At 44.1% G+C, this 17,068-nt stretch overlaps 1 protein-coding gene across 2 annotated transcripts in view; it reads right to left on the reverse strand.

Moving 5' to 3' along the window:
• LAMA1 (laminin subunit alpha 1) overlaps positions 1-17,068 on the reverse strand; it is a 679,286-nt gene that overhangs the window by 256,357 nt on the left and 405,861 nt on the right. For both annotated transcript variants that reach the window (XM_069620697.1, XM_069620696.1), the window contains exons 27-33: positions 14,595-14,722; positions 13,477-13,597; positions 7,027-7,164; positions 5,745-5,866; positions 4,193-4,279; positions 2,944-3,137; positions 1,964-2,106 (exon numbers count right to left, since the gene is read on the reverse strand). In XM_069620697.1, the coding sequence (XP_069476798.1) occupies positions 1,964-2,106; positions 2,944-3,137; positions 4,193-4,279; positions 5,745-5,866; positions 7,027-7,164; positions 13,477-13,597; positions 14,595-14,722 (933 nt within the window). The remainder of the gene's footprint in view (positions 1-1,963; positions 2,107-2,943; positions 3,138-4,192; positions 4,280-5,744; positions 5,867-7,026; positions 7,165-13,476; positions 13,598-14,594; positions 14,723-17,068) is intronic.

Genomic DNA, 17,068 nt, shown 5'->3' on the forward strand with positions numbered 1-17,068 from the left:
CATCAGAGACTCCTGGGCGCCTTCCACCGTCAGGAGCTACAATGCCGCTTGGAATAGTTGGACCCAGTGGTGTTCAGAGCAGAGTCTGGATCCCATTTCTGCCCCTGTAGTGCAGATACTCAATTTCTTAGCGAAAACATTTCAGGAAGGTAGCGCCTTTAGAACCATAGGAGTATTCAGATCAGCGATTTCAGCAGGACACAACAGAATAGAGAATGCCGCCGTTGGCGAGCACCCCACAGTACTGCGATTATTGAAAGGAATGAAGCTCAAGAGGCCTCCCGAACCAAAATACGCAGTACTCTGGGACGTCAGAGATGTTTTCTCTCTGTTCCTCGCATGGCCTGGGAACGAGCACCTTTCCAGATCCCAGTTTTCAGGGAAATTGGCCATGCTGTTATGCCTCACGGCGTGCCGTAGAGTTTCCGATGTCAAAGCACTAGAGATAGATAGGAAAATATTCTACCCAGAGGGAGTAGCCTTTACTATCGCTAAACGAACAAAAACAGATTCTAAAGTGATATCCTATTCTTATTTTGTGGAGAATAAGAATCTGTGCGTAGTGCAATGCATTAAGGATTATGAAACCGCAACTGCGCATTTAAGACCTACGGGAGTTACCCAGTTGCTAATAGCACGTAGGAAGCCTTTCCATGCAGTAGCAACCGCAACAATTGCCAGATGGGTGTGAGAGATCATACATTGGGCAGGAATAGACCTAACCCTTTTTGGCGCGCATTCTGCTAGAGGCGCGATGGCTTCTAAGGCCTTTTCAGCAGAGGTGTCCCTTCAAGATATCATGAAATCAGCGGATTGGTCCTCCGAGTCCACCTTTAAGACATTTTATTTCAAGCCAGTGTCAGACATAACAGATAGAGTGGTGGCAAGCTTTGAACAAGTATAATGTAAGCCTCCTGTCTTGTCATAGAATAAAGATTGCCCACGCATACAGCTCAGGAAGTCTTCATTCTATTAAAGACAAGGTGGCGACCGAAAGTATAGACAAAAGTTGAATTTATATGTGATGCTTGACATGTTCATCTTTGTCCACTACCCTCTCTGATGTATTATTATATGTTCCTCACAGGAGACGACCAAAAGGCGATCTGATCAGAAGCTAATGATTGAGACGAGTGCATCCATCAGTAGTTTGAGAGGTTCCGAGACAAGTCTGCCGGTGGCCCAGTTACAGTTCTGTTGAAAAGACTTTCGTTGATGGACATTAAGGATTGTTCAAGTTCTTTTCGAAGTTGTATGGAAAAAGAAAGAGGAAAGGACCTGGAGAGAGGTGTTCTTATAGGATGACCTGCAGGCTGATAGGTGCAGGTTGGGAGGTCAGGACTGCATAGACCCGAGGGATCATGGGTTCAGTAGTTTCAGAAGGGCTCTAGAACTTTCCTGGTTGTAGAGAACTTTAAAATTCAAATTTACACATTTTTGCGTTACAAATGGACAGAAAAAAGTTATAAATGTTGTATTTCAAAAGTTATAGTTGAAAAGCTGTCGTGGCAGTAATAAAGAAAGTAAAGCATAATGCTCGCCTCCTTGTCTTTAATAGAATGAAGACTTCCTGGGCTGTAAGCGTGGGCAATCTTTATTATACAATATGTGTTGGGTGACAAGGTAAGCTTGAAATGACATTACTCTTAAGTGCTGCTATTTTGCCCATATGGAGGCCTGAGTTGTTGGAGCTGCAATCAAAACCTATGAATTCAATTACTAAAAAGTCATATGAAATGACACAAGCTCCCCCACTCCCCTTATCTTACACATATAACGCCTTCTTAAAATCATCAATGAAAGATGAGTAGCAGGAGCATAGGAAACAGCCGACCTTTCTACAATCACGAGCAACTACCAAGAGCTGGAGTCAAGCTGCCAGACTCCACGTTCAAAGAGTGGGATCAGGAGTACCTTAATGGTTGGACTGTCTGCTGCGTGAAATCTCTAGGACATATCATACCTTCAGGTGACCGGAAACATGTGCAAGGTCGGAGACAATCCCATGCGGTGCCAGGGCAACCCCAGTGAAGTTCACCAAAGAGACGGCACGGCCGAGGCTGTCCAGGTCATTCAACAGCAGCCCCGTGCAGTCATCGTCACAAGCTGGGGAGCAAAGGTGGCAAAAGAGGGACTTGTCACATCGATACATGCATCATATTATTTTAAATACCAGGTGTTTATTTTATAAAACATGGCCAACTGATGGATCACTTGTGCAAGTTGTTCCCATGCATTCACTGAATGATGGCTATTTTAGCAGTCATTGGGGGTCATTACGACCTTGGAGGTAACCATGCCGCAGTTTGCGGCATGGTTACTCCCTTAACGGGTATCAGGTCCGGGTTCCTCAAATGAGGAATTACCGGGCCATTCCCACCTTGGAGGACCCGGTAATTCCTCATTCGAGGAACACGGACCCGGTACATCCCCATTCCCATTCGAGCCCCCATAGGGCTCAATGGGAATGGAGAGGGAGCTAACAACGGGCCCGTTAATAATAGGCCCATTGTTAGCTCCCTGGTCTGCTAGTAGGACCCGCTAAGGGCAACTGGTTTTACCAGGCACCCTTTGTGGGTCCCGCGAGCAGACTCGTAATGTGGCGGTAAGCGGTTGACGGCTCCGGCACCATTACCGGCGCCGTTAACCCCTTACCGCCAAGGTCGTAATGACCCCCATAGTCCAGAATATCTGGACAGCTGCAGGTTGCAGACCCCTGGCACCCAATGCAAAAGGCCCATTCCAAACTTAGAAAAACAATTAGAGATACAATTATAAATAAAAGTGACACCCTATGCCACATGGCATGTGTGTGCATGTTACATTATTTCTGTTGCAGGTTCCCGCTTCTGAAAACTGCCAGTGTTCATGATGTCACTAACACTGCATGCAGAAAAGGTTTTAGATGTTTGTTGGAAAATTCCATAAAGGCGATTGACTTACAGACGCACTCCTTCTCCAGGAGGATATGCCTGGGCTCGCAGGTGTCACACCGCAGTCCTGTCACGCCCTGCTTGCAGACGCACTGGCCAGATCGTCTATCACAGTGATCGTGCACGGAGCCACTAGGGTTGCAGTCACACTGCTGACATCGCCCACCGGCCTTGCTTGGGTTTCCGAAGTATCCCAAGGAGCACCTAAACAGGAGACATAAGCACTTTATTTTGCCAATGGTGTTCAAAGCACGACTGGAAATATGCATGTGTGTGCAGAATGTACCAGCTTGTGGGCAGACCAGACTGTTGCTACACATTACAGATGGCCATTGGTACCAGGCAGAGCGTCTCACCATTGGGAAAAATCCAAGAGACAGGACCCTCCTCCGTGACCTCGGAGGGGGGAAGCAGGGGCGGGTACATGTCATCATGGAGGAGCGCACCATGCTAATTTTGGCAAGTTCGCTAAACCTGCGCATCATTGGATTCCATGGCTGAAATGGAACTAAGATGACGGTAGTACACGGATGAAATCCACCAAGTCTTATACCCGGTCTGGTATAAAATTGAGTGAAATTTGTGGGGCACCACGACTCTCTGCGAGGCCCACTTCCTGTCCAGAGTTTTAGGGAGAGCACAGGGTGTTCTCACACTACCTCCCTCTGTCAGCAGAGACCTATCCCTACTGCTTTCCGGTGGACTGATACGCAGGGAAGCCCAAGCAGGTGGCCACTCTGATTGGGCCTGCTCCCAGCCAATGGAATTAGCATCCACTCAATTGGACAGACATTCTTATACCACGAGGTTCAAAGTGATTCAGAATGGAGGTTGTCATTGTAAAAATGACTGAACCACTCTACACAGGGATATAAAAAGGACTACCATTGTGACTACAGCTGCCCATGAAGACAATGACCCTCTTTACGTGTATGTCATGCAGGAAACAACTTAATACATACTTGTGGGAGGAGTCTGATTGTTTTATTTATCAGAGACTGACCATTCCTCCTTCACAATTTGCAACAAAGCGGCATTTAACGGTCATTGTCTTTCTGCAACCACACAGAGTACCACGGACGAATAATGACAGCACATTTGAGCAACTTTAGAACAGCCCTAAAAGCGTGGGAATAGAAAGGTTCAACAGAAACAATAGGGTGCGGCGAAGACCTTGAATATGTGACTTTGATCTGAAAAGTGCTTAGAAACTCCAACTTTGACTGACAGGCAATTTCTCTTCACATCTTGTTCTATACCTTTCACAGTATTGCCCCTCGTATCCATCCAGGCAGGCATTGCAGCGGAAGTCTGCCATTCCTTCCAGCACACACGTGGGACTGAAACTAAAGAAAGAAATATACGTTTATAAAGATTGTTTGTTAGTTCAGACGTTGAACAGTGATTTATCTTATGCCAAATTTTCGGAAATGTGGATCAATATATACAGAGTAAATATCAGTATTAAAAAGACTCATAATAGAATATTGAATTTAAATCAAAATAATAGAAATGTTAACAAGAGACAACATTCATCAGGCTACAATTACAAAATATTGCACACAGAATAATGTTTCCTGTTTTTCCTGAATACAGTAATAATATAATTTAAAAACCAGACACCTACATTAAAATAATAAATAGACACAGTGCACAGTAAAACAAGACATACCTTGAAATTTAAAATTGTTCTTTCCTTCCCATTTAAAAATAACCAATAGCTTGAAATAGAATGAAATCCTAACATTAAAAACAGCAAAAAGTGTAACACATTTTTCTTTGTCGGCTTTTAATCAGAAAATCAGCATAGCGAATGCATTGTTGGAAAGGCACAAGTTCTTCAGTTGAGGTAACCAATCAATGCATACATGCTTACTAGGAGCTGCTGGAATGCGCTAATTTGCTCTGGGATAGCTAACTGTTAAGTCAGAATTCCAATTCTTCGGGGTGCCAGGACAATTTATTTCCTTGTGTTTTGGGGATCTCTGATTTCTTTTTGGTGGCCAACGAGGCTTCCCCTGAAATCCACTGCCATTACACCCTTTTATACTGTTAGGTAAAAAGGAGTGCAGTCCGACTGGTGTGGGACTACACAAGACTTATCTCTTGGTATTAGATAACCCACCTTTTAATATAGGGCTGTACTACACACGTTGGTAGTGTGACTGAGCAGCCAGGCTAATCTTAAGAGGGTTAATGTGAGCTGTAGAGCTGTGCAATGAAAACAGTAAATACAAGTATCCAATTAACATCCTATATTTGTACATTTCAAGGTTCATCCATTTCTCTTTTCCTCTTTTCTCTCTTATCATTTACCTCTCCTTTTCCTTTCCTTATTTTAATTTTCCTCATGCAGACTATGATCAGGTGATCCCAGGGCAGGACACAATACGCCCGAGAGGTTAGAGAAGGATGGATGTTTTAAGACCACTGTGGCGGTGATTCAGAGCATTAAAAAAGCTCAATAATTAGTTAATGTATATATAGTCAGGAGAAACATCTGCATGCAATACATTTAATTGAGAATTATTTATCCATTTTAATTTTGGTATTTTTAAAAATCTGCTTTTCTTTGCTATTCAGAGTTGACAAGTCCAGCCCTAAACAAAACAGATATTGATCATGACTAAGGCCCATTGAAATTGTGGTGATTAGAATGTTATCGCCACTGTGCACCACTGCTCCAGAGGCTGAATCAGTACACAAATTGTTGAGTAGCAGAGCCCCTATACTCTTAAATAACAGAAAGTTCACAAACACGTATTCTCTGTTACAATAGAATCGAGAGCAGGTTGAAAAATAGTTAAATACCTTTGTGGGCTGCGGTGCGGGCAGGCACACAGGGAACAATCACTGATTGACCCAGTTACACTCCCATAGTATCCAGCTGCACATACATCACAGTGGTCTCCAATGGTATGATCTCGGCAACCCTGTAAACATAAAAAAGAAATTTAAAACTTACACTATAAGCTGCACTCAAGAAGCAATTTCAGTAATGAGTCACACTCTCTTCATCCGCCGACAGTATCACCGAGTTAGTTAAGGCCCAAGGTGCCAAATGCATGCATACATATGATCACAGGATCAAACTCATTTGCTTGAAAATGAGTGTTAGAAACTCTGAACTCAAAACTTTTCATCTGTATGTCAAGGAAACCACGTCCCCATTCACAACGATGCAAATGGAGCACAACCATGAAATTGTCCAGCAATTGGCGATTAGAATTCCACTAATTTAACAGAAAGGAAATTAGATCCCCCATGTGCCCCTAAATTAAAAGGGGAAGAATGTTTTTTTCTGGTGTAAAAGGTTCAGTCTCCCGTCCCTCACAAGGGACGCCCATACAGTATGGAGGAAAGGGGATGGGACGTAAGAGTACATTGTCTTACGATGCTACAAATGTAACCGCGAACAAACATAAAAGTGAAAGTGCCCTTTGATGTGTATTATCTAGTATTCCTAAGTGTTCTACCATAAATGTCGAAGTATTTAAAGTGATTCTGGTGTAAATATATATCCTTTATATAAATAGATGTGTAAGTGCTTCTTTGCTGTGTCTAAGATTCAGAGTGCTTACCTACAGCTCACATCTTCCTCTTAAGATAAGCCTGACTGCTCTGCCACACAACCACAGTCCTGGGCTAGTAAAGACTCATACTAAGAGTTGGGGATCTACACACTGGTATAGCTTACTAAAGTCTTAATGCCAGTAGGACTTTAGGAAAACTCCCTGAACAGTATGTATTGTGCATTTTAGTAAGGATTGCTAGGAAGGGCACTATGGGAAAGGAAAGTGTTGACACTGAATATTATCATCCTGCAAAGAGTGTCAAAAGAGAGAATAAAAAGAATCTGGTTCCAACTTGCAACCACAACCTGAGATGTTCTCAAGATGTTACAGTTTGTTTTCAGGGACCGTTCCTTAGTTGTATGTATGTATTGCAATTTTAGTAAGGATATCTAGAGAGGCCACTATGGGAAAGGAAAGTATTGACACTGAATGCTGGCCGCATGCTAGGCATGCAGCATAACTTAATTACAGCAAAAATGTCAACGGCACCGTTCAGCCAATCACACACTAATACATACCTGGCATTCACCAGTTTCTGGGTCACATGTCTCGCTGTGATTGTTGCACTCACAGGGTACACAAGGGGCCATCAGTGGGCGAGGCCCTATTACATTCATGTCTGAGACTTTTTCCCTGTAGTAGCCCGGAGAACATTCCTAGAGAAGGAGAGAGACATGTTGTTAATAAAGAATATAAAAGAAAATGTATCTAATATTGTTGAGAGCAACCTTTGAACATATCACTCTCTTCTTGCCTGAAACAGCCATTTCATTGACATACTACCACTAATTTGGCACCAAAATATTCATGAGACTTGGTCGATACAACCGCGCATGGTGCTGTCCACCGATTTGTGACTGGGAGCCTCCTTATCATGCGAAAGCTGTCACCCAGTATGGGCAAGTATGCTTTTTCCACAATGCCTTTGTGAAAGCATGCTCTTCACACCTCAGGCATCCACCATTGGCAGACTGTCGATGCAGCAGAGATTAAAACACCTTCGAAGTAAACAGACAAAGAATTGTGGGCTCAAGCCTCTGAAATACTGTACTCACATGGTTACATTTCTGCCACCCATTGTTAGTTGTACCACAGTCATTCTTAGGGAAAGATACATCGAAATTTACAGTAAAGTGCTTAATAATGTCTCTAGTAAGAGAAGGACTATATATTAAAGTCACATTATAAATACTGCAGTCTGGTTACCTAAAACATGGTGTGTCTATTCATTCAGGGTGTCGGTAGTGTAGGGGAATTAGCGGAGGCGGCATCATTTTATCAACAATGTCACTCTTAAGGCTTGGCGACTGCCATTTGCTTTTTCAGTAAGCATTTTCCCTTTTCAGTACATCAAAATATTTTTTCTGAGTATTATTGCTCACCATTCCTTTTTGCACTCTGAGAGTTGCAGTCCTGGCTTTATGAGGGTCAAATCAGGAGTATGAGTACTATTTGTTACTGGACACGCTTATCCAAAATGGAATGGCATATGTTGGCACTCCCTTTGCATTTAGCAAATATGTTAATCACACTCCCTAGTGAGGAACAATCAAGGTAACCTTTGTGAAAAACCAGAAGGTGTTTCACTGCCCAAACCCCGAGTTTCCTTTCCTCAGGTGGCCAGGGCACAGCCCATCGCCTTTGGGTCCTGACACTGGGAGTGGACAAGTGTGGGAGGATCACCTGAGTGAGAAGTGTTCGGGAGTGGGGCAGAGACACCTGATGGCGAGATGCGGTATCCCCCTTCTTGCAGTTACCCACAATCGCACAACCCATTTATCATTTTTGGACATTTCCAAATACACAACATCTTCCCCTCCCCATCTTCACATAGTATTATGAAGAAGAAGAGACGATTGGGAGTAGTAAAGATTACCCATATAAACCACCTTACGTCACATAAGAAAGACTACCACCAACCACCCTCCTGTTGTCCCATTAATGAGATCAGGCACGGTCAGGCACTTAATTGTAATTACTCACACCTGACTTCACTTGACTCTCCCAGGCAGCATAAAAGGCAGTGCAGGAAAGCACACTTTGAGCGAGTTGGGGATGCTGGAATGTGCAAGAAGCCAGAGGAAGACCAAAAGGGCTGCAGAGACCCTGGGAGACCTGGAGGAGGAGAAGCCCTCTCTGACACTGGCCCTCTGAGTTCAGTGGAGACTGCACTGTGGAGAGTGAGCTGTACCTCCAGAAGGCAAGACCAGGGGCATTGGGGTTGCCTGCCGGTAGCTATATCAAAACTCGAGCCCAGTTGAGGGAAGCCTTCTTAGTGAGCTGTGAATCGTGAAGGGAGGCTCAAATCCGACTGAGGGAAGCCTTTGATGTGAACTGTGCTGCATGAGAGAAGGTTCGAGCTGAGAGAATGCTTTATTATGAACCTTGAGAGCTTGAACGCAGGTGAGACTCACCTTACCGAAAACCTTGCTGAACAAAGCAGCACCAGTAAAGACAGCACAGCCGGTGAGTCAGAGTGACTGAACTTTGGGAGGCCCAGAAAGATACTGTAGACAGAGTGGTCTGGTGCCACGTGGATGCCCATTCGAAAGTCTCTGTTAGGAATCCAATTGAATAGCAATTGTATTGTAAAATGGAAGCTTTGGTCCTGCAACGGGTCAAGCTAAATCCTGTGCACATTCGAAAGTGCTCTATAAACCAAGGTGAACTACAATTGGTCCAAGCCAGGCTGAGGGAGACTAATTGAGAAGGGCAAGGATCTGAGCCAGGCTGAGGGGGATACGGGGTGAACCGTGAGTCACCCAAGAAAAAAGAATGGCACAACGGCCCCTGTAGGCAGACTTGTAGTGTGATGTTCCGGAAAGGGTGCTGGTACATTGCTACCGGCATCCTTATTTCCAGACTGCCACACTTGAATGAGGCCCATTGACTACAAAGAGCAGCTATAAGCACAACCAGTAATCAACTTTTAGCATAAAGATAAAGAGCACTTGGCATAATGGATAATGTAGCTAAAAGACCCCTTCAAACTCCCTGGCAAATTGATGGCAGTACTTTGGGGAAGGGGCAGAAGACCAGTGTGCGGATTAGCCAGCGGGAGTGATGAGGCTTCAGTAACAAACCGATGCTGTGAGCGTTCAATGATGGCTTTAAATAATTTCAGCCACTTGGCAGGTGTTCACTTTGCATTCAAAAAAATACAAACAGACAATAAAAGAAGAACACTGGTGAAGTTCAAATCCAGGTCAGTCACCCCACTGGGACCCTCATGTACGGGCTGGAGTATGCACACTAATTTGATATAAAAAAAATAAAAAATGTGTGCAGGAGTGAGCCAGCGGCACTACGCCATACAAGTGAGTACACTGCTGAAAGGCATTACTTCTTCTGGGAAGCCACCCCTGGTAAAGGTGTCCAGTAAAACTAGAGTAACTGGCTTGGCAGCTGCTGTCTGACGTGGGTTAGCACTAGGACACCTTGTGGTGTGATAATCAACCACTAGGATTACCCTACTGATGAGGATGAAAAAGAGTTAGCCCCTATCACCCCAAAGGGTGCACCCACTACTGCTAGTGGTGCTGATGGATTCGGAATCCCTATTCCTCTTTTGTCAGATTGCTGACAAAGTGTAATCCCTGGAGTGGTTTTCTACTGGGACCCCCATCTTGGGGCAGCAGAATTGCATGGGTGAATACTCGGAGACACATAGGAATAGAGTGTGTCTGACAATCCCTCTTCTTCGTCAGATTCAGGGATTTGGCAACTGTTAGGCAAGAATAAGTTAGAATAAGCACAAGTACATGTTCCCTCTATCTTATTAAGTCCAACCCCAAGATGGTATGGGGTCATGTGCCCTGTGAAGTGACGCTTACAGCCCTCCTTTTATCCAAGATTTGGGCTGGGAGCAAGGCCATCAACGTTAAGACAAACCAAAGCCCCTGGACAATCCTGGGCAACCAGAGGTCATCAAATCCGTCCAGCAACAGACATGTGTGTTAAAGAGAATTCTCATGTATGTGCTAATTCCCTTCAACCTTAGAAACCCCGGCTTTTTTGCTGGATTATAGGACTTTTTAATTTTAACTCTGGAACGAGTGAGCCCTTTTTCTCACTCTCTCATGTGTTTTGACCTGATTTGGAGTATATGTTTCCTTTGTTTTTGGAGTCTGACAAACTCCACAGGCATCTTTTTGTATGGCAACACACAGCACATTCAGTGCAGTGTCACAGAGAAATCCTTTAGATTTCTCATAAGGTTTAAATACCTTTTCTTGTGTGAACTACTGTTCCCAAGAATAGTAAAGTGAAATTGACTTTATTTACCTTCTCTCTTTGTAGGTCCAGCACACGCCATCTTATGTTATGTTATGTTATGATACTTGGCATTTATATAGCGTATGTGGAGTGCTGAGGGGTTACTTAGTAGCCCCTTATCCTACCAATTCATGTAACATTTTTTATGCTTCCCTCACTACTTTAAATGGCTGGTCGCAGGGGATTAATGTTCCTACCATTTCCTATCATTGTACTTTTCTACCACAGGCTGAATCCTCAGCTGCAGTATAGTCAAAATGGCACTGGTCTACTTTTTTCATCATTTTCTGTATGTGATGTCTTTCTTTGGTTTTACTCTGCGCGGGAAGCCAGGTTTGAGCCCTTTGTTCATTTTGCCTTTGACGGGTTTCTGTACTGAAACCCGCCTCTTGCTCCAGTGTGTCTGGAAGGGCAGGAAGTGAAGGAGGTTCCCGAAACTCCCCTGTCCTTTGTCTTTAGGAATGCCTGAATGCACCCAGTCCTGATTGGCTGTCTCGCTGTGCTTTTTCTGATCAACAAGAGAAGCACCGGAAGGGACAACTTATTCCTTTGGTTATTGGGACCAACTACCCCGAGACGAACTCCACTGGACCATCTTTCCTGACTGGCTGTACTTCTTGGCTGCTGCAGGAACTGAGTTCTAGTGGTTGAGAAATCCATAGTCGAGTGCAACATCTGTGATCCGGCCAGAAGCTCCAGGAGACTTCTAAGCACCCCCCAGAAGCAGGACGACCAGTGCTCAAGTCCCCTCACCAGGACTCAAGGTGTGAAGGTAGCCCAACCAGTATTCAAGATCTGCGGGGATGCTGTTTACCGAGCACTGAAACAGCAAAGTGCTGCTGATCTGAAAAGAGTCCATAGCTGCCCCCAACCTCCGAATTGCTGCCACAGGAGTTCTCCAGACGTCCTCCCTCCTGTCCCCATGACTGAAGCTCAGGAACCCAGGATCTACATCTCTGCAAACAGTCAGAAGCCAGCTGAACCACTCTTCTTCTAACCAAAGGTACTGTTCTTACATGGGGTACTTACCTTAGTGTTTGTTGCTTTGTTCTTCTCAGTTGAGACTTGCAGTAGCTGCTTTGTAGAGTTGATTTCAGCTCTAACTTTCAAAAGTGTAACAGCTTGTGACCCTACAGTAATTTTTCTTCAACAAACTCTCCAACTTTGCGCAAGACATTTACTATCTAAGAATTGCCTCAGCTCCATAGACTTTGCTCCAATTGACTTTGGCTGTCCTGGTTCCCTGCAGACTCTTCTATTCCATTGACTTTGATTCTTACTGTCCCTCATAGGTGATACATTGGTTTTCAACTAATATTGCTGGGAATTTTTTTTATCTCAACCTCATTGGAAGATTTAAAGTGCTCACATGCTCTGAGAACCTGTTTAACCATTTTCCTTCCTCTAACTTTTTCTTTCTACCCACCTCAGAATTTACCATTTGCAAAAGTGATATATACATGCCAATACTGTCCTAGTTAGTGATGTCACCTCAGGGTGTAGGAAGTGTGTATTAAGCATCTCTAAAGAGTATCTCCTTGCTTTGCCTTGATTCGGAGAACGTAATTTGAAGTGTATTTTTATTGTTGCACATTGCCCTTTTAGAAGAATGCTTATTGAAAACAGACTGTGAAATAAATAAATAATTATTTTACTAGAAAACATTAAGTGTACATTTTATTTGGATAATTGTATTGGTGAATTTCAATGCTAGATCTCTACAGCTCACATTTACCCCTCTTGAGATACGTCCGGCTGCTCAGTCACACTACCAACTTGTGTAGTACAGCCCTATACCAATAGGTGGGTTGCCTAATACCAAGGGTACATGGGTTGTGTAGTCTGCCCCTGGGTTAATACATCAATTCTTGCCTAACAAGCCCATCAGTCACACTCCATGATGCACAAGGTTTGGATGGCTAGTAAATCATTGCTGGGTGGAAAAACCACCAAATGCACAGGCACTCCCATGCAGGATGTAGACTGGGATGACTGGGGGACTTTGAAATTGCCACATTGGCCATGCCTCAGGCTCCACACAGGCCGGAAAGGCTACAAACCAAAGTGGCTGGGAGCAGGACTTACCGAACTACATGGGTACACTATTGGCAACTATACTGATGAATTTGGCGACATGTGTGGTTAACATGGCTACATTCCTGGTGTAGTCAGAACTAAACTAAACTACAGTTTCCTCCAGCCTACTCCCCAACACACTTGCAGTGTGATAGTCTCAACATGGTATCAACATGGGGTACTTAAACAGCACCCCTGCCCAGGTAGCCATATGGACCTCTAATGGTAGCGCATGACAAAAAGGGGTTGCAGTTATAGGGGGACCATATTAGACATCCTTCTAGTCTCAAAATGAAAGAGTAAACAAAATGGATGCCAGCTGAAAGTTCATGGAACCCACAAAGTTAGGCTAAGGAACAATCAAATTGAATTCCGCCCTAACTGAATCACTAATGAGGCCTCAAATGGTAGCTCATCAGGGTCAAATGTCAGGTCCTCGAAGACAGAGGGGCACTATTGGACTTGCAGTCTGCATTGGTCTTGTATTCTTTATTTTATGATTGCCCACTGTAATGGCAGTCTTTCAATCATAAAGGTAGAGATGTATGTCTATTACGGGAGGGTGAGTGGCTAAGAGGGTCCACCACACATATGTGTATTTACTATGAGTACATTACCTGGCATGACAGTCCAGAATAGCCTGCAGGGCAATCACACTTCTCTATAAGATGAGCGGCTTCTCTTCCGGGGTGCATGCTTTGTTCTGCCACTGCAACCTCCATTGATATATTAGAGATTCTGATGGACATAAATACAAAAAAACCTTTGAGGCTGGAATTTGCACAACTGTATATACACATAACACATCTGTGAAGGCAACTGAAAATCTTGGAGCAGATTCACAAAAAAAGCCTTTTCTGACTACTTGTGCCCAGGACTCATGAAAGTGGGGGAAAAACCTGCATTCTACTGAGGTAGTTAGTCACAAAGGTGAATCTGCATGTAGGCAAACCTTTGCACATGCAGACACATTGCTGTCAATCAAGGCACCAGCAGACAGAAGCAGTTGGGATCATTTTGGGTAATGGCCTGTCGCAGCATCGGCACAATGCATATCACGGAGAGAGGTGCTTGTTAAGGTGATTTTCATAGCTCTCATTGAAACATGTCTGATCTCCCCTGTCACACGCTAAGTGCAAGGTAATGTACAATGCTGCCTGGCATATTTTCAGGCCCCTGGCACCAATGCATTTCCCAAAATAGAAACGCTCATGCTTTGCGTTTTACTGATCTGTTTTTTACTTTCCAACACCAACAATGAGTTGAAAATGTAAATAATGAATTAGCAGGCATGGGCCCTGTAAGTCCTGCCACTACAAAAGTGCTCACTGACCCCACGTCAGCGGGAAGCTGACACCTGCAGCAACCAACATATGGCCAGTGGTAGAATGCATATTCAAGTGCAGGGAGCACGCTCGACATTTGAACATGAATTCCATATAGGGACAGCCTTTCCTTCAACCACTACAAGTCACCTTCATGAATTGTGGACCTGTGGGGTTATATCAGCAGGCGAAGCTTCGAGAAAGCAGAGCACACTTGCACCCCTGCACCTATGGATCCTTGTGCATTGGCCCTTTCAAGGTTACACCAATCCAAGACTTTACTGAGACTTGACATTTACCCATAACACGATACAACTGCCTTTATCACAGTCCTTAATCTAAAGGACATCCCATACATTTTCACGCACTTAACAGAAACACAGTGTTCTGTGAAACGACTCGGCACTCACCTGCTCTGCTGCAGTGCCTGACCGTAAGAGGCCTTAATGAGAATGTACTCAATGTTGCTCAGAACTGAAAGGAAGTCCGAATGGCTGACAGAATGTTCGGACACAGAGTTGGAATATTTCCAGAAATGCTGCGAACACAAACAAGATGCGCAAAAACGAAGCATTAATACAATGCATTATTTGTCTCTCATGCTGCTGTCAATAGGAAGGACATTTCTTTGTTTTCATGTATTTGTTCTAAAACAGTGAACAGGCAAGCCAGGCTCGTGCACAGCTTTCCCGGATGATCAGCCAATGGCTCGTGATACATCTTCATGCGTTTGTTGTTTTATAGTTAACTTTGGAGAGATGCATTTTTCACGCAAAATGACTTCCAACATGTAGCAGCCAAAACAAGAGGTCACTTGAAACACAACCATGTTTTTCTGTGATCTTGACTGCCCAATTCACCTGTGACAGCACGTTTACCAGTGTCACAAAGTGATAAGACTCTAAATAAAACGCATATGGTTTAAAATGGAACATTAGGAGAGCAAGTCTGCACCAGGGAATCTGTATGTACACTTCTTGATTTTAAAGTCAGGCCCTCATCAAAAAGAAAATAAAACATGCCCATGGGTTAGCAATTCCAGCTGTCCACATGCACATGGTTTGTACTGCATCGAGTTGTCACATAGAAGCTTTTGGGGACTGGACTATGTGTGTCCAGCACAAGTAGGGACATTCTAGAGATTAAATAAATAAAAAACAACTGGAACCAGCAGACACAATTATACACAAAATTCCTAGTTACATGATGGCATTGACTGAGGCAGAGTGTTCCGAATAGAAGTACGGGATTACATTTAAAACCCTCTGCATTGTCCACAAGGCTTTCTGGGGCCTGGGTCCAAAATACCTTCAACTCTCTCTCCGTAAATACCGTCCCACTCGAGCTCTTCACTCCTCTACTTCTAACTGCCTCAGGGTCAGTCGGTTTTCAAAGAAATAAGCTGGGGGCAGATCTTTGTCTTCGGTGGGGGTCTCCCTTTGGAACAGTCTCCCGGCCACCTTGAAACTTGAGGAGAACCATCTCCAGTTCCGGAAGCAACTCAAGACCTCCCTCTTCGCTTCTGCCTTTGCCCCTCTTCTCCCCTGCTGATCTATTTTCTCTCCGCACTGTGCACCTGGCCACCCTCTGTTATTCGGGCTCAGGTACCTGCTCACCCTACCACCCCTCTGCACTGTCTCCGGGCCACCCCTTGCACTGGGGTCTGTATCAATCAAATATACCCTATCTAAATAACCATGCACTTTGCACTGGCTGGCTGCACTACCACTTCCAATGACTTTATTTATTTATTTAGTGCACTTATCTGTTCTCTTCTCTGCACTTTCCACTTTCGCCCCCTTACTCGCACTTTACCCCTTTTTCCCCTTTCCATGCACTTGCGCATTCTTAATGTCACTGGGCCTAGTAAGATCATTTGTTTTTTGTTCTCCCTTGTTCCCCTCCGTTTGCTTGGTCGCGGTCTTGTGTATGAGCGCAATATAAATAAAATATCATATCATATCATACAGTAGATGGGCAAAAACCCCTAGGACATCAACGGCATCACGTGTAAAGCATTTGTAACAGGATAATTGGAATTTCCACCTGGGCACAGCTAGCCTTAGGCAAGTACGGAAAGGAGCGCTTTCTTCCCGCCAAGCTCTACCTTCTCATGACTGTATCTGGTGAATGGCAACCCAGCATAGCGTCAAGAAGCTTGTGTTGGGAGCCCGATTCCAGTGTAAGCATATGTTATTTTCATGGAAGGGCTGTGGGTCCTATTCTTTCTTATACCATGGCACTTCCATTTTACGCATCACAAAAAACTTTACAAATTATGCTGGAATTTCGACCTCTCTAAAGCAGACCTGCAAGTGGCCAAGAACTAAAAGCTCAAATGTATTACATAAAGCATTGCTTTTTTACAGAGGTAAGAACAGGATTAAAGCTTTATGAATTAACACCAGTGAGCTGCGGGGACTATGATAGGAATCTACAATCAATGACATTTTCGTAAAACAGCTTTAAACATGATCCCCGGACCAGAAATTAGGTCAACTGAGTAACTATGAACCAGGCACAAGAAATTGGGCATATTTGGACGTGGCCCAGGAAAATAAGGAAGTACTAGTGCTTCCCTGCTGAAATAATTAGCACAACTACAGCTTCAAAATATTTTGGGCAAGAAGGCTCTTCAAACTTGTCCAAAACATTAGTACAAAGACGCTATATCAACAGCACACTTCATTAACTCAAAGTATGTGCCGGACCAAAAACACTTCAAGTTTGAAGACTCAGAGCTACTAGATTGGAAAGGCATTGTGCATGTGCACTGTGTCAGGGACTAGAAGATGTACAATGCTCAGCGTTAGGGAGAATTGTCATTCCTGTGCCAATTCCCTTTAACCTTCCCCCAGCTCTTTTGCTGGACTCCGGATTTTAA

The sequence above is a fragment of the Ambystoma mexicanum genome, chromosome 5q (assembly GCF_040938575.1).
Source record: "Ambystoma mexicanum isolate Mex_15411 chromosome 5q, UKY_AmexF1_1, whole genome shotgun sequence".
NCBI classification, from domain to species: domain Eukaryota; kingdom Metazoa; phylum Chordata; class Amphibia; order Caudata; family Ambystomatidae; genus Ambystoma; species Ambystoma mexicanum.